The sequence below is a fragment of the Heterocephalus glaber genome, unplaced genomic scaffold, assembly GCF_053883595.1.
Source record: "Heterocephalus glaber isolate CG9 unplaced genomic scaffold, H.glaber_assembly_v1.0 deba00001442, whole genome shotgun sequence".
NCBI classification, from domain to species: domain Eukaryota; kingdom Metazoa; phylum Chordata; class Mammalia; order Rodentia; family Bathyergidae; genus Heterocephalus; species Heterocephalus glaber.
The window spans coordinates 36259091-36278102 of NW_028258296.1; the positions used below are offsets into that span (position 1 = coordinate 36259091).

The 19012-nt window shown below is 35.9% G+C and overlaps 1 protein-coding gene across 3 annotated transcripts in view; it reads left to right on the forward strand.

The window, feature by feature from the left end:
- Positions 1 to 13068, forward strand: part of Slc30a7 (solute carrier family 30 member 7) — a 100068-nt gene extending 87000 nt beyond the window's left edge. For all 3 annotated transcript variants that reach the window (XM_021247855.2, XM_087213197.1, XM_087213198.1), the window contains one exon: positions 9912 to 13068. In XM_021247855.2, the coding sequence (XP_021103514.1) occupies positions 9912 to 9959 (48 nt within the window). In that variant the 3' untranslated portion in view covers positions 9960 to 13068. The remainder of the gene's footprint in view (positions 1 to 9911) is intronic.
- The last annotated feature ends 5944 nt before the right edge of the window (positions 13069 to 19012 follow it).

The following is a 19012-nucleotide window of genomic DNA, read 5'->3' on the forward strand; positions in this document are numbered from 1 at the left end:
TTGTTTTTTGAGAGAGGGTCTTATGTTGTTCAGGGTAGCCTTGAACTTGCTATGTATCCCATGCTGACCCCAAACTCACAATCTTCCTGCTGCAGCCTCCTGAGTGCTGGGATTAAAGGAGTGCCCCGACACACCTGTCTTGGTATTTATCTTATAACTGATCTTAAATCATAATTTAAGTAATAGCTTTTGGTTAAATAATATGTGAAAAGGGGACTGGGAATGTGGCTCGGTGTTAGAGCTATTTGCCTAGCATGCACAAGGCCTCAGGTTCTATCTCTAATACTTGGGGTGGGGAGATACAGATGGTTGGATGGATAGATAGATAGATAGATAGATGAAGAGCTAGGCATGCTGGTGCATATCTGTAATCCCAGCTGCATGGGAGGGTGACAATAGGATTTCAAGTTCAAAGCCAGTCTGAGCAATTTAAAAATACCTTGTTTCAAAAATATTATTTTTTCGGGGGGCCGGGGATTTAGTTCAGTGGTTTCGCCACCTGCTGCGCAAGCGCCAAAGGTACCAAAGGTACCCGCGATCGAACTTGGGTCCTTGCATTTGCCAGGCAGGTGCCAGAACCACTGAGCTAAATCCCTGGCTAAAAATATTATTTTTTTCAAAAGGCAGGGACTAAGGAACTCTCTGGGTTTAATATCTAGAACTGAAAAAAAAATCTGAAAAGATCAACATTAAACTTTGAGAATTACAACTTTCTCTTTTGTTTATAACACTATAGCTTTGTGACTATTTTAGAACTGAACATTAGGTATTACCCTTTTTAATCTTATTTTCCAGAGTTACCAGTTACTTTTTAACTGCTAAAAAGAAGTTGACTTGCTATGTATGAATGTAGAATAATACAAATGAAGTGTTGGAAGTCACTTCACTGGTTAGGTCCTTGGGGATTATAAATTAAATGATAACTATAAGATTTTCTGTTGGTATACTAAAAATCTTTTTTTCTCTCTATGCACAAAAGTTTTTAAATGAGTTATCAGTTGGGAATTGGTGAAATGGAGAGTTTGTCTTTTGTGTTTAATATATGTACAGGTAAAAGAAAATGGTTGTAAAGTAGGATACTGGATTAAGGAAGGCAATTGAACATTTTATATTTTTTGTTTTAAACTGGCCAATATCATTTGTAAATTTTTTTTCACATTAAATTTATTGGTACATTTTTGGTATAAAATACAGTTATATTCATCATTGAGATCTTGTACCATTACATGAGTATCTTAGTTCTTATTTTTTTTTCCCCTTCCTTGACCTCCCTTCACCCTCTCCATTCTTCCCAATTTGCAAAGACTTTGTTTCCATTTTTTTCCTTTTCTCATATTTTTTCTTTTCCCTTTTTTCCTTTCCCCTACCCCACCCAATTCTGCTGCTCCTTTAGACCTTTTCTTCCTGTTACACAGTATCAGTTATACATTTTTTAAATTACAATATTAAGATCTAGGAGACATTACCACAGATTTTACAGAATTTAAAAGGATATAGAAAACATATTTCAAAAATCTGTTTTGAAATAAATTTGACAACTCCTAAGAAATACCTTGGAAGAAAAATTAATGTAACTAACTCTGGAGGAAATATAAAATTTAAATAGCACCTATTAAAGAAAGGATATTCCTATCTTGAAAGCCTACCTATGTGACAACAGCAGGCTCCTATACATTTTAACGGATAAATTATGTCAAATAATTAAAGCAGAAAAAAGAAGGAACACTTCTCCCCTCATTTTAGGGACTCAACATTGTGCTAATCCTAAAACTGGATAAAGATAATAGAAGAAAAAAATATGAACATAGATAAAAATTTGTCAAACAAAACAAACTCTTAGAAGTCAGATCTGGCAGGATGTAGAAAGTGGTTTTGTTACAGGGATGGCAGTGTTGGTTCAGCATTGGAAGATCCACCCCGCAAAAGTCATCATTTTAACGGAGGAAAGGAAAAAGCCATATGATCCTGTCACTAGTTGGAGAAAAAGTGTTGGACTAAATTCCACAGCTGTTCATGGTCAAAGCTATCAGGAGACTAGAAGTAGAACAGAACCGTCTCAACAGATTAAAGACATGTACTCCATACTTCCAGCAAGAACACCTTATATGAATGGAGAAGATATAATGCTTTTTCCTTAAGGTGGGGAACAAGGGGAAATATGCTTACTCTTTATCTGTCCATTAAACTTTGAAACCTAGTCCCCACCAAAATAGTCTGGCAATAAAATGACACAATTAGGATAGGATTGGCAAGGTAGAAGCAAAATCTTTATATTTATATGAAATGATCATCTACAGAGAAAATACTAAGAAATCTCTAGGAGCCCCTAGAACTTGTATTTGGATTTAGCAGGATTAGAAAACACAAGGTATATATAAAAATTCAGGTCTATGTATACTTGCTATAAATGAAGAACTGGATATTGAAATTTAAAAGTTATGTAGGAGTACAAAGGACCTGGAAAAGTTAAAAAAAACAAAAACAGTGTTGGAGGACGTTTAGTACCTAATTTTAAGACTTATTCTAAAGCTACAGTAATCAAGGCAGTGTTGATGTAAGAAAAGACATATAGATCATTTGAATAAAACAGAAAATCTAGAAATAGAACCACACATATATGGTCCACTGAGTTTTGAAAGATTATTTAACATTAGCAATTTATAGAATATAAACTCAATTCAAGAGCTGAGGAAGAGATAGTGTTTTCAGCAAACGGCACTAGAACACCTGGTATCCGTATATAAAAAATTAACCTCAACCCTTTATTTCCATACATGAAAATAACTTGAAGGGATCTATGAACCTAAATAAGAAAGCCTAAAAGTATAAAACTGTAAGAAGAAATTATAAGGGAAAATATATATGAATTCAGGGTAGGCAAGAACTACCTAGTATACAAAAGACATGATGTCTAAAAGAAAAAAATTGATAAATGAGATTCCATCAAAATTTAGAACTTTAAATGACATCATTAAAATGAAAAGTAGTCCTTAAACAGACCATATTTACAATGCATATAACCTATGACCAGAATATATAAAGAATTCTTAGAGCTCATTAATAGACAACCCAATTAAAAAGTAGACATAAGAAGATGATAAATAGCCAGTATAGCACAAGGAAAGGTGTGCAACTCTAGAATCAGAAAAATACTAATCAGTACAATAACAAGATTGAATTATACACTCATTAGGGAGATGAAGTCAAAAGTTTTAAAAGCCTTGTCATGACTTTTTCTTTTTGTTGGATTCTCCCCCTTTGGGTTTAATTTGTCACACCCAATGGATTCATTCTGCTGGGTTTCCTGGGGTTATGATCCTCATTGTCTTTTCCTAGGGTATTGTCTAAAGTTTTTTGGAGTGCCAGTTTGATATTCATGAAGTTCCTGAGGTGCTCTTTATCATGAAAGTATCTTATTTCTCCATCAATTTTGAAAGATAGTTTTGCAGGGTACATCAATCTGGGTTGGAGGCTGTTTTCCTTTAGGGCTTGAAATCCATCACTCCAAGCTCTTCTTGCCTTGAGGGTTTGCATTGAGAAGTCTGCTGTGATTCTGATGGGCTTTCCTTTGTATGTGATTTGTTTCTTTTCTCTCACTGCTTGTAGAATTTTGTTCTTCTGTTAGATTTCTGGAATCCTAACTATTATACGCCTATGTGTAGATTTTTTTTGATCAAGGCTATTTGGAGTCCTATATGCCTCACTTATCTGTACGTCAAGTTCTTTTCCCCTGCTTGGGAAGTTTTCTGCCATCACTTCTGTGAAGAGTTTTTTTATGTCATCTGCACTCTCTCCTGTTTCTTCATTGACTCCAATCAGTCTTATGTTATTCTTTGCATCGTCTAGCAGCTGCTGGATTGATTTCTGATGTTCCTTTACAATTTTAAAGCAATTTTTCTTTTCCTGGTCACTAATTGCAATCTTTTCTTCTATATCTGAAATTCTATCCTCACATTGGTTCATTCTGCTGCACAGACTTTCAATGGAGTTTTTAATCTCGTGGAAATCTGTTTGCATCTGTTTTATGGATTCCATTTGTTTCCTATGTTGGGATTCCATCACGTTCCTCAGATCCTCTATTTTTTTATCTGTGTCCTCTCTAGATTTATTAATCATGTCTTGCACCATGAGCAAAATCTTTGCTGTTATCTGAGTAATTATTTCATTTTTCCCAGATCCTCTTTTGTTGCCAGTTCAGAGAGTCCAGATGGTTGAGTATCAGATTGTTCCATCTTGTTTCTCTTTGGGGTTGCTGTAGGTGATCTGGAAGTCTGTTTTTGAGGCTTGTTTACATCTCTTCTCATTTCCACGGGGGGGGGGGGGGGGGGGGGGGGGTGGTGGTGGGGGGGTGGTGGGGGTGGTGGTGCTTCTGGCACCTGTGTGGCTCACCATCTCTGCCCTAGGAGCTTGGGATGGTGGCCGGGACTGTAAATTTTTAATAACACATTTCACAATTATAAATATAATCCTAAATTTTTTAGAAATAATGTTTGAAGGAAACACACTTGAAGAAAAATCAAATGTGTTGGAAGAAAAATCTAGGATATCCTTGAGGTTCATCGTCCTCTTTAGTTCCACAAAGCACAACAGATAGTCAAGCCAAATATATAATACTTACTCCCCCAGAGAACTTCTACCTTCATCTCTTCTATCTTTTCCTCTCTTCTGCCTTTCTCTTCCATTATGCCTAGTGAGTCATAAGCCTCTATCTTCCAGCTTCAGCTTTTGGTGCTCTTCCCTGGCTTTGGAATGAAAGTTAACACTGATAACCAGAAAGCCTCTTCACAGATCCATGTGGGAGTTTTCTGTCTCAGAAACCCTCCACCTCTGTCACTCTCCTGTGTTCCTTATCCCTTCACTCTCTCACACAGCCTTGTTCTCTCTGCTGGAGGAAAGAGCAGGAAGTAGACAGAACTACCCTTTTCCATATGGATTGCTATCCCCGCCCTTTTTGTAAAGGCCTTGAATCTTTTGTAAGTATTGATTTTGCTTCCAGGCTCTACAGACTTTTTCTTATCCATCTTTTCCTTAACTTTCTTCATCCTCTGTACTTGAAGTCCACCAAAAATCAGTCTCATGAAGAGGTTGGAGTAAACAGCCACGGGATATAAGGCCAACACTTCTCTAGACTTGTTGTTTTTAAATGAATCCAAATGGTTTAGCTGTTCATCAGTTGGTTGATAGTAGTGGAAATAAAAGTAGCAGCAACAGTAACAGCAACTAGCATTTATGAAGAGCCCACCAGGTGCCAAGCACTGTGAAAGGCACTTAACATATTAATTGGGCCTCACAAGACAGTTTACAGAAAATGACAACTCAGGCCCACATTATTGTTCTTGACTTAGAATTTAGTCACATCCACTCAACCATTTTGCTAACTATGAAATGTTTACATGTCAGTTTTTCAAGAGTTCATTTGAAAGGAATAAAGATTAATACATATTTAAGCATTCAAAGTAGAAAATTTCCATGGCTTTTGATTGATAGAGTACAAGCAAACCAGTAACTCTTTATAGTCATATTCCTGTTTATTTTTCTAGCGTTTTACCTTCCTGTTTGTTTTCCTGTCCACAACAATGAATATTTATTGAAGGTATAATAAGGCTGTGGCACAAAGTTGGCTTTTTATTTTAAGGAGTGTGGAAATGTTCAAAGTAACTGGTTGTTTTCACATTCTAAGGACAACCTTTCAGCCAGCCTCTGGTTCCTGGTATCATTCTAGTGTTAGAATATTTGATGGAACCAGTTTTCATCTGGTAAAAAAACCTGTCATGTCTTTGTGACATGAATAAATTATAGACAACCTAGTTTGCATTTAGGAAATGAGTAATTTACCATAGGGTTCTTTTGGAAATTATACTTTTCTCTGTACTTTGAAGGAAATTGAGAGAGGAAAATGGAAATCTGGTGAACTTGAAGCTGTCCCCATTGGGACAGATGGATGAAGCAAAATGACTTTTTTTTGTTGTTAGGTTGAGCTTTGGTGAAAAGCTGTTGCCCCTGGGGGACTGATATCAGCTTGAGTAATTAACTCATGATTATGCAAAGATAATTTATCTAGCCTCTTTGTTTTTCTTCTTTCTTTTTTATTGCCTTGGGCTACTTCATTTCTTATTACTATCTTTACTGTGTTAATGCTAGGAGAAAGAAAAATGACAGACACAATAAAAGGTTCCCAACTTAATTTGCCCATTTTACTCTCATTAAACATTTTGCTAAAAGAGAAAAGATGTTAAGACAGTTTATTTGGGTAAAAGTTGTTTTCTCTTAAAATTATATATACAAGAATTTTGCAAAACAATTTCCAAGTACAGTTATTTCAGGGGTCATCTGGTTTGAATAAGTCAAATCATACAGTTGTAATCAATCAGAATAATTTATAATAGCTTTCATAACATGAAGTCCTTTCTCATACATTCACATGTGATCCTTATAACAGTGCCTGGTGTGTAGCAAGGATTTTTTAAATACTTAATGAATATTGGATGACTAACAGTTCTGTGAAATAAGCAGTGTTAGCATTTATTAATACTTCTAAAATAAAATTGGGATTTGGTTTTGATTTTTAGCTAATGATCATATAGATACTTATCTTTTTTCCACCACAAGCCCCTTAAGCAAAAAGGAGTTATTAGTAGAGACATTTTCTGTTTTGAACAATAGTTTTGATTTACCACAGGAAGGGTTTTTGTTTTTTTTATTAAACGAGACAGAACGGCTAATGTATATTTTCTGTGCTGACAAGCTTCTTGGGTCTGTCTAACTTTTTATCCATTAATATAGAGATCCTGACTTCTCTCAGGCATGGTAGTATAACACAGAGTCCCAACCAGAAGAAAATCCATGTGAGAAAGCAGTGTTTTGAGAAGCCTAGAAATTGCTGTAAGAAGGCAGTGTTAATAGAGCCCATCTACTATGTTTTTTGCCTTTGCTTTAAAAATTCTAGTTTACCTTTCATCCTAAGGTATTGAAAACAAAAGCTTCTTTTTCTGATAATTTGTTTTAATTTTGAAAATAATTTTTGGTTTAAAGAAGGAAATTAGTAGAATTTCAGTTTATTCAATCATTATTTATTGATCACTTAATGTATGTTGGGTACTACTTAATGTTCTGGGAGTTGGGAATGAAAAAAATAAAAATCCTTTCTTTGAAGAGATTATTTTATAGTAGGAAAACAAATAATGAGTGAATAAGTAACTTTTGTAATATAAGGGTGATAAGTGTTTTTGCTAAGGTGATCAAGGTAAGACTGGGACACTTGAGGTGTTTACCTCCTCTTGTACTAAACTTTGTCTTTTTTTATAGCATATAGATTATCTGACATAGTATATTTTCTTCTGTATTCATCATCTTACCTCCTCCTACCCATGCCCCCAATAGAATAGAAACCGTGTGGAGGCAAGAATATTTTTTATGTTTTGTTTGCTTTTGTATTTCTATGTGACAGAATATCACCTGGGACACAATAAATGCACAATATTGTTTTTGGACTAGTGAAGTGAATGTATTTTATATCAGTTGGTCAGGGTAAGCCTTTGCTGACACCTAAGGAGGGATGGAACTAGAGAGAATATGTGATGTGATGTGATGTGATGTGATGTGATGTGATGTGATGTGGCTATCTTGAGGAACACAGTTCCAAGCAGAACGCTGATGTAGCTGAGGAAGATTGAACAATGATATCAGAGATGTGAGTCAGGAGGCAGGTTATGAGGGTCTTTGTAGGCCCTTACGAGGACTCTGAGCTTCCAAGGACTAAGAAGGTTGAGCTGTTGAAGTATTTGACTGATCAGAGTAATGTCATTGTAGTTGCTCTGCTGGGAAGAGACCCATGGAAAGCAAAGGCAGAAGTGTGAAAAACAGAGAAGAGGCCATTATAAAATCTAGGCAAGAATTGATACAGCCAGGGTGGTAGCCATGGAGATGAGGTAAAGTGGTCAGATTCTGGGTTTGCATTTTATTGGAAGTAAGGCCAACAGATTCTGTGAATGCATTGGATGTTGGGTGTGAGAGTAAGGTGTTTAGGTGGTGCTATATTGAGGATGGAATTGATCTATAAAAGACTACAGGATCAACTGATTTGAGGGGCAGAAACAGTTCTGGTTAGCTGGGTTGTGATGCTTGACAGATATCTAAGTAGAACTGTCAAATAGATATCGGTGTCAGTCTAGACATATAAATTTGGGAAATGTCAACATATAGATAGTACTTTAAGTCTGGGTTGGAGATAAGATACCTAGGGATCAAGTACAGAAAAAGAAGAGTTCTGGGGACTGGGCCTTTGAGTATTTCATTGATTAATGTTCGAAGATAGAAGAAGACCAGCAAAGCATACTGAGAATGATTGACAAATGAGGGAAAAGGGCAGCCAGTGAAGATTCTCTGGAAGAGTGGGGAAAGTGTGGCAGGGGAGTGATCGCCTGTATTATTGCTGATGGGTTAAGTAGTAAGGATTGAGACCTGAGCACTAGTAAGTGCAGCTTGGAGGTGTCCTTGACAAACAATTTGGGGAAGTGGCAGGGGGTAAATTTTGGTTGAAATGGTTTCAAGAGAAGGGAAAAGGAATTGTAGACAGCAAATAAACAGACATGTCTTTTGAGGATGTTTGCTGTCCAGAAGAGCAGGGATTGTACCAGGAGAGGATATAGGTTAAAGGAAGAATTCTTTAAGGTATAAGAAATTATAATGTGTTTTTATACTAGCAGAAATGATGCAATTAAGGAAAATTAATAAACAGGAGATAGGGAACATTGTAGAGAGCAATATTCTTGAGTAGCATCTTTCTATCCAAAATTGAAAGAGGAGATGCATTGCAAAATAATTAACCAATAGATGGTTATACTTATTAAATGTATGTATTGATCATTTATCAAGGGAGGATTTAGACTGAGATGACTTAATTTTAATACTAACCAGTCTCTTCTAACAGAATGGTAGATGAAGTACCCCACTTCTCTAATACCACTTGAACAGGACATGTAACCAGTACCATGCCTTTTTTTTTTTTTGATGGTTTTGTAGCTTATAATTGTATTTGTTTCTGAAATAATTTTCTGATGATGATAAAAATCAATTATTTCTCAGACACAGAAGAGAAAAATAATTCCACTTCCAAGGGTTTTTTGTTTGTTTCTGTTGGTGTTTTGTTTTGAGACAGGGTCTCACTGTACTTTAGACTGGCCTTGAACTCACTTTGTAGCCCAGGACAACGATCCTCCTGCCTCAGCCTCCCGAGTGCTGGGATTACATGTGTGTGCCCCCATGCCCAGCCACTTTCAAGATTTTTTTCTACTACTCCTCTGAAATGTGTACAGTATACCACTACCACCCCCGCCCAGTCACAGTTCAGAGTTTGCAGCCTCAGTCATTGGAGGATTTTTTTCTTAGAACCTAATGTAATTGTACGCAGAAACCCCCACAATTTCACGGAAACCAGAAATATCCTCGATAATTATTTTTTCTTTTTTCTTTTTTTTTTTTGGTGGGAGGTTTGCAAGTAGCCAATTCAAAAGCATTATTCAGTTCTCCTTGCTGCTGATTGCCTGCTGCCGTGTAACCCATCTTCCCAAAATGCACCAGCATTCCTGAAATCATAACAGGTTGCTGTACCACTGTAGCTATCTCTAGTGTTCTAGGTTTTGTTCTAAAAGTCCTAAGATGCCACCAAATGCCCTGCGTCTTCTAAAGCTTCATTGATACAGCATTTTATTAAATTAACATAACCGTGGGAGACATGGTATATTTAGGATTTAAATTATAAAAATAGGGATTTTTTCAGACCGTATCAGAAATTTGCAGTTTTTCACAATTTGAGGGTGCTCTAGGAACATAACCTCCACGAATTTCAGGGATCCACTGAAATATATTGTTATCTTGATTTTGTAATTTTTTTTTTTTTTTTTACTTTTCAGGCTGGAGTGAGACAGCTTTATGTACAGATTGACTTTGCTGCCATGTAGTGAATGAAATTACTGTTTTTGGACCAAGTTCTTCTGGTACTGTACAATCCAAAATATTGTACCCAGCTCTGTAGAGAAATTATCAGAATTCCTAGCATCAAGTAGACCAGGTAGTACTCCGTGGGAAGTTCACAGCCAAGGGATCACAACGAAGAACTTATCTCCTGGGCTTTTGGTCTTGTCTTTTGTGCTCTTCCCCCCAAGCCATTCCTCATTCTGATTTCTGAGGTTTCTGGTTTTGTTCTGGGGTGTTGGCTTGTTCTTTTATGGGGGAGGGAGGGAGGGAGGTTTCATGCCAAATGCCCCATCCTCTCATCCCTGCCAGTGAGAAATTCAGATTGTGAGCCTCCAACCATCTGGAATGTCTTCATCTGAAGCTGCTGGAAATCACTGCTTTTACTCCCACAAAACCAGTGTTATTAAAAAAAAAAAATGGAAATATGTTTTATATATAATGTCACGGTTGTTGGCGTTCTTCAGTGTAATCGTATGTTTGTTAAATTGTTTGTACCTTGCAAACTTATGAACCAAACCATATTGGGTTTTCAAAGTGCCTTTGCATTAGAAAATGTATTTGCCAGCATAGAATTTTACCATCAAAGGTCGTGTATTTTTTTTAAAATGACTATTCTGTAATCTGTACAAAATAAGACACTTGCTAGTATACAGATTGTCTTTTTGTGTACTTCAGCATAGGTGTAAGTATATGAAAAGTTTTTTATTGTTTTATCTCATCAAAGAATGTGTTATCTTTTTAAAACAAATTCAGTAATCACATTAAATTTCTTTGTGAACTATGTTTTCAAAACTTTACAAATGCATTTATTAGTGGGAAAATTGTTTTGACCTAAATTTCTAAATTCCAAATTTCTATAAAAGCTGTGTCTATGATAAATTTTTCTATAGCTCTCCTTGCCATCTTTATACATTTTATTAATGACTGGAAGAGGCATTGTAGACCACAGGCAGAAATGGTTGTGACAGTTATTTTGTGTTTTCATTCTTCAAATGCCAAGTCATACAATGTTTTCCTGTTTAAGCTTTACATGAATACCATTGTTTTCAGGAATCCTGTGGCAGGGTTTGGTTGAGTTTGAACTCTTAAAGGTATGGAACAAATGTGGTGAGGTAGAAACTCTTAACACAGATATCTTAGAAGGAAATAAATATATTTTCTGTGTTCTTATGTATTTGAAAAATAAAATTGCAATTTGAGATGTCAAGTGCTTGAACACTATACTTAAGTATTCCCTGTGTTTTATGAAAAGATATTTATTTGGAGACATATTTTCCCAGTGTTTTTCATTTTACTGTAACATAGATGCCTTTTAAGTTTAAAAAATTGAAATTGTTGAGGAAAAGGCCTTTCAGGGTAAAAATGACTAATTAGAGTATAGATCAATAAAAAGCACTTTTTTAGTAAGGTGGCAAAACTCACTGTTGCTTTTGGCTGAGTTTTAAAGTATATTCTACCACTTCTGTCTTACAGTTTATGAACTATTCTATCTATGTTGGGAAAATGACACCACTTTCTTCATGCTTTTCTAAACTGTAAATTGCCATGAAATGTCCATAGTCTCCTTTTTTTAAAAAAATAAGGAGATATTTTCAAAACTATGTTTGCTTACTTCCTGGGCATTCTAAAACTAAAAATCTGTGCAGTGAATTGTGTTTAACTGTAATAAATGTTGAAGTCTTTTAGGAGGGAAAGTACAAAAGCACATGACCTGATACTGATATTGCTTTTTCATTACAAGTAAGTAGTCATTTGAAAGTTTGAGCCACTACCAAGTCTGATAGAACTTTGGGATATTCCATGAATTTTGGCTTATTATAGAAAACAACAGGTTAGATGAAGGCAGAGATTTTGGATGTGTGCCTTTACAAACTAATTATGTGTAACTGTATTGACATTTCACATATGAACATAATTGTTATGTTCTGTAAAACTTACTAATGCATCTTGAAGACCCAATTCTGCCTTTCACTGAGCCCTCCATTCCAAGTGAAGCTTGCCAAAATAGGTTATCACTTCATTTAGCTCCTCCCTCACTGCACAAATCCATGAATTTTGTTCCTTGACAAGGCATAGAGTGCTTGATGTGACACTAATTTGGCACTTGTTACCAAGAGATTGCCAGGTACGATTCTCTAACAGGTTGGCATTAACATTTGTGCTTTACAGTTTACCTGTGTGTACAACAAAAACAAAAAATTAGTGAGGAAGAGCAATTTTTTTCTCTGTGGAAATACTTTGTCTATCATTGTTCTTGGCACAGATGTATCACTAACATGGATATTTCACTGAGAAACATCGCCTGATAGTGGTTATAAATAAATTCAGAAGTTTCTAAAATTCACCTACCTCTTACAAAACAAAATCTATATCTGAGTATAAATTTGCCAGTATTTGAAAAAACAAAATACCCTTGGAAAAATAATTGTGTTGTTCATGGAAATATACTGTTTTTTAAAAAAAATCCATTATATTACTTAAGTTGATGGGCTTATATATGTGCAACTCACTCACTTTGCTAACTCTGCATACATCTGTGTGAAGAACAGTATCTAGTTATCTGTAGGTTGGTGTTCCTGGTGCCATCATCGGTGCCATCAGTACACAGCAGAGGCATAAGACAGTGGTGACAGATGTCACTGCTTCAGCATTCTTTAAAGCCTACACATTTACACCAGTAACCAAAATACTGCTGACTTTTGTGTACCTCTCTAAAGTAGTCAAATCATTAACTCAAAATGCTACTTGAATAAGTTATCTACTATGGAGTAAGTTTTTACATAACACATAATGGTGGGATTTGTAAGTATTAATTGCTTAACAGAAAACACCTTAGCAAGAACCATGCTTAGAAGCAGTCAGTGCTCTCAGTTTACAGATGAGACAATGGAAGCCCAGAAAAGCTGTTGCTTACTCAAGGTCACAGAGGTAATCAGTCCTCGGCAAAGCCAAAGCTAAAATTCAGCCCCTCTGACTCCACATCAGTACTGTAGTTCTTTACTGTGCTTTCTTTCCAGTGTAATATTCGCCTTTCTGTAAATGTGGATTAAATATTGTTTGTAAATAAAGGACATATGACCTCCATTTTTGGTACATGAAGGCACTTTATAAATGGGATTTTTGTCTCATTTTTCATAACTAATTATGAAGTTTAGATTATTTCATGTTTCTTTAGTATTATTTAAAAATTTTTTTTTAACTTTTTACTCTTGTGAAGCCAGTTCCTGACTTAAACGATAAATAATGACATTTGATTTGTACAATGGATACTTTTAACACATGGGTGAATTTTTTGTTAACTGCCCAAGCTTCATAAGGATTGCTTAGTTTCCTTAATTTTTTATAGTCTGTGAGGTGATACCTTTTAGAAACCAGGCTGATTCACAGGTCCTATCATTTCAGTCTTGCCAGTTTGCTTTTTTATTAGGGGAAGCTTTCTTATTCTTCAAATTCTCAAACCTGTGCAAAAATAGGCATTCAATATTGTATAGAACAAATTTTTTAATTCAGTAAAGTTTGAAGTTTTATCAGAATTCCAGATGCTAAAACACTACTTCCAGCTTTTCAGGCTATTTTCCTTCTTTTTACAATAAGTCACCAATTTTGAAAAATTATTCTCCAACTCACCAGAACCTTGGGAAAAGGGGGAAATTTTTTTATCCTTTGAAAAACATTCATTGAAAGTTTTATTAGTGGGAGATTATTTCAAGATATGATTTCTCCCAGAAGCCTTGATGATTCAGATCTCTACCATAGAATCTTTAGATTCAAAGACAGTGAAGTTTTTTATCAAGTAAGGGTTGGCAGAAAAGTACAATTCTATTTAACAGCTAAATAAGTGGAACTTCTTTCATGAGTGCATTTTTGGTTTATGATTACCCATTTCCTGACTTCAAATTATATATAACCTTTATTAAGTATGTGTCATGGCTTTTTGCACATTACCATATTTAATCTTCACATATGTATTAAAGAATTTTGTAATTTTGCATGATTTTATGATTGACAGTATTTCTGAATATATTTTCTAATTATCATACCATCATACAGGAGGAAGGAATTCTTATTCTCTTGTTAGATCAGTAAGCTATGTGGAAAGAATGTGAAATGATATGCCTGAAGGAGAACTAGCCAGGGTAGGACACTGACTCAAAATCCAGTACTTTTTCGGATGACTATTTTGTATCATTCAGCTTACTCAGTAGAGCATTTGCCTAGTAGGCACAAGGCCCTGGGTTCAACCCCCAGTACCACCAAAGGGGGGGAAAATATTTTCAAGAAGTTCTAATAGTTCTAAACACGCTCTGCTAGAAAACTGTGAACAATTAGCAAAAATTGATACAGGGGTAACAGTTGTTATAATCTATTTACACTCTTTCCTTCTTTCTTTGCACTCTTAGGCTTATTTCCTACCTTTGTCATTGATCTAAAACCATGCAGGGTAAAAAGACTAATCAGAACTCCTTATTCAATAAAACCATTTTTTAAATGTAGAGTTTCATTTGCACTCAGAGTAAGTTGCTTAAGGTACCAGTTCACAACATGGTTGACTGTGTCAGCATGAAAAACTGAGCACCATCTCAGAGAAGTGAACTTTACATTAGTAGGGAATTGTTTTCCAAGAAGTACAAAGAACTTTGTGCTCCAGGTGAAAGGATTAGGATTTGACTTATATTACATTTTATATATACCTTTTCAAAGCAAAGAAATCTATTTCATAAATAAAAATCTAAGGTATACTTTCACAACAGCTTTGAAGATTTAGTATTTGGAATTTTGATCGTGGTGTAAAGGAGAATATCTTTGCCTTGTACATTCCTTTATCCCCAAACATAGCCTGAATTTACCATGACATGCTCACTGAATGTTTGATTAAATAGAGATTATTGTAGGTGGCAGTAGATATAAAAGTAAGGGTTAGGGAATAAGTAAAACCAGTAATTTACTTATTTCAGAAAACACCTCAGCATTTCTTTGGCATTTTTACACAAGTAGGTGAATTTATATTCATTTTGGCTATTTTTTTTCCAAGTAGCCTTTGTGAGCTGCTCATTCTTTCTAATATACAAACAGTGTAAGTATGCTGGTGTTATCTGTTTTGCATATTGTTGGACAGGAATTTGACAGAATTGGGTGTGTGCAATCTGGGTAACTTGAATTTTTGTATTTTGTGTAACCAAATCAGGAATTACATTGTTGTCTCCTTAGTTTTTCTGGAAAATTGCCATATTCATATTACTTTAAGTACCTATGTAGTCTGCTATTTTATCCACAGATATGTTGTCATCCAGAACTCTTTTAGGGGTATTTCTTGAAGGTGCTGCTATAAAAACTCTAATATTACCAGAATATTTCTTACCTTTTTTGTCTTGTTCTCCAAATACTAAATTTTAGTAGGACATTCCTCTATTCACTTATTTTAAAATTTATTTATTTCTTCCATGATAGAACTTCTACTTTATATTAGTAAAAAAAAAAAAAGGCTTCATTATGAATTTTAGCATTTGAGTTTTATGGGTCATATGTTGTGCATCATCCTTTATGAAGTTTCTACTTTGAACCAGACACATCCTTTAAAGTCTGTCAAGTAATTTCAGTGCTTCCTCAAACAGCAACAACTTGATATTTTTCCCACCTGTGAATTTTCCCCCAACTTTCTCTAGTTTGATAAATAGAATGGGTGTTTTATAGTAGAAATATTCTGAATGGAAAAATGCCAGATCCATTCCTTAGTACATATATTCTAAACAGCCCTACAACACTTTATCTCCTTGCTTTTAATGGTTTTTAAACAAATGATCAAGTTTGGGTTTGGGTTTGATTCCTTTGGTGAGTACTATGGTATCAAAACGTTTCTAAAAATGTTTGTTCAAGACTAAATGGGAACATCACAGTGGAGACTGTACACATATGGTTAGAATAGGCTAATGTAGCCACTTAACGGTTTGCCCAGTGTAATACAACAAATCTCTAATGTGTATTTCACTTTTTCTACTTTGCACATTCACATCTGTATTTTAATTTCAGATGTATTTTAAAAGAATCATGAACAACTGTATCAAAATTCTTTTCAATAAAATTTCTCTTTAAAAATATTCTCCTGGATTTTATCTCATCACCTTAATAAATGGAAAAGAATAGTTTAATTAAGTTACTGGAATAGACTGCAGAGGAACAAGAGTTATAAAAGGTAGGAACTATTCTAGGAATATTAAGGAATGAAAGCAAAAGACTGATTCTCAGAGACAGGAAACAGCATGACTCATGAGAGATGTTAGAGGTTAGAAATGTCTACACCAAGCAGAGCCTCCTGTGGCTATTCATCACTTCATCTCATAACCATGTCGCAAAGTATTTCTAGGTATTTCTATTAACTCCAAATTGTTCTTTTACCCTTTCACTCTGTGTGATCTTGTGTTACATGAAATGAAGACTAAAGCATTTGACTTGAGCCTGTGTCTCTTCTAAAATTTCCTTCTAAATCAGAAACAATTCCTTTTTAAAATAACTCCCAGACACCACTGTCTCAAAGATACTTAGCGAAGTAGCCTCTTTACTGTCACTCTTATTGATACTAATGGTTTTATCCAAGCCAGCCATGGTGTTTTATCTAAGCCAGCCATGTACACACCTGTGTTCCCAGCTCAGGAGGCTGAGGCAGGAGTATCACAAATTTGAGATGAGCCTGGATACATAGCAAGACCCTGTCTCAAAAAATTGGGGGAGGACTTTATCCACAGCATGTCTGCTGTTGGACTCCTCATGTGTGTTACATGTGCTTCATATCTCTACAGCTCCTAATCGTTTGGCTTCACATCCTATTTTGTCCAGATGTATAAAGTGCCTCAGGGGCTTCCATGTCTCATCCATGGCAGAAGTACAAGCAACAGCTGGGCATGGCACACCTGTAATCCTAGCACTTGGGTGGCTGAGGTAGGAGGATTGCTTTCTTGAGGCCAGCCTGGGCTACAGAGTGAGTTCAAGGCTAGCATGAACTACATAGCAAGACTCTGCCTCAAAAAACAAAACTACAAGCAACATGTTGAAAGTAAAGAAAAAAAAATTCTTTTCATTCATATCTTCTAAATTTCTGTTCAAATTCTTTACAGAACTCTCAGAAATCTAAACATTGTCTTTGCTACCTCTATTTCCAGAATCCTTTCCCTGATACAAAGTCTCCCTTCCTTTGAACTCTTTTAGTTACCTCTCCCATGCCCACTGCCCTATTGCAGAACCTCATTGATGACTGCAAGCAGAATCACATTTGGGAACTGCCTGCTTCCCATCTATTCCATGCCCAGATTTAAGTCACTTCCACTTCAGACCCACATCACTCCCCACACAAAAACAATTCTGCTTAGCAAGGAGTAAAAGGAATTTCTGCTGAATCTGACTTTTCCCCAGGCCTTTTAAGCAGTTGGTTAGCCTGGCTTCCTGACTGCCTTGTGCAGGCCCTGCTGTGTACTGCACTTTGACTTCTTAGGTCTCCAGCACCTGCCGGGGACTCCTGACATTTCCTTAATTTTTTTGGAATTACCTTCCCGCCCAGTCCGTTTATAGTGGTCTTTAGACACCTCCTCAGAGCAGCAGCTCTCTTTACTCACAGGTTTAGGCAAGTTGTTGACAACACTGCACCAACAAATCACCCTGACAGACTAAGCTTCCCAGTGTCCATTTTCAGACATCCAGCTCAGGACCCTGAGGGAGTCCTTAATGCTTATCAAGTACAACTCCCTCTGAAAAACTGGCAACTCTTAATGCCTTTCTTTGCCTGTTAGTCAGTTGCCTTGATAGGATAATAACCAATCTTTTCATTAGCCTAGACCAGAGAAACAGCAAAAACAGGGGAGCAAACAAATTCAAGAGATTCAGAAGATGTGAACAGGATGGCAGCAGCTTACTACTTTTCATTCTATGGGAAGGAAGGAATAGTACTTTAATGGGATTCTAGCTCATCAAGTACTCTGTTAGCTAATCTAGCCCTGCCTATAAGTTTAAAAAAATCTAATGCCCAGGCTTAGCACATTACAACATTCAAATGTATGTTTCAACTTTATTTGCTAAATTCATATATCCAAGAAGAGTACTAATGAGATAAAACTTGAATGCATAGAGCCTGGCATAGTAGGCACACAAAATTCATTGAAAAAAAATGAATGAACTGTGCTTTTTAATAAGTTTTAATCGTCTTTGAAAAATAGTTCTGTGTGGATTGTTAAAATGAATTATACTCTTTTTGTAAGCCAGCCAGTGCTAAAGCTAAAGGATTGAAAATAAGTCCATACAAAACAAATTTCTTACTGAATTTTGACACAAGTATTTTAAAACCACAGTATTTTAAAAGCAAATGAATTCAGATTCACATACAAGCACTAGTTTGCTTCAAAGCAATTACCACATTCCATGTGGACTTTTGGAAATGTGATAATCACTTCTAAAAATATGAGAATTGTGTGTTAGGCATTACTGGTTTCCCATTCTGTGTAGTAAGCTAGATCATAATGTTGTTCAGCTTCATAGGGCTTATCTGTTCTATTGTTCCCTTTGAGCAATAATTAATACACAGGCCACACTGAATTCTAGACATCAACACAAAAGGTTAACACATTTGTAGTTATATTCATTAGAGCAAGGGATTGCTATTGGTTCCCAAGACTTCCCCCAGGCAATCCCTTCATGGTGGCCAGTTATCTATGGAAACCTATAGAAGCTTCCACTCTAAGAAAGTTCAACATTCTGATTGGTAGAACTGTGGCTTCAAAAGGGTAGTGCACGTGACTCACATGGGTCAGAATGTAGGCCAACTGCAAAAATTGAAATAGCAACCAATGGAGTACAGTATCTAGCACCCCCAAGTTTCTGGCCAAAAGACAAATAGACAAAGGGAGGCCAGAGAATCAGGAAGTAGTGCAGAGATTGGGAAGGGAAGAAGCCCTGGAGAGCAACCTAATAAAATTGTTCATGAACGTGAAGATCTCCCTCAAATCATTAATGCTTGGATGTGACCATACTCAACACAACAAAAAACCTCAAGGAC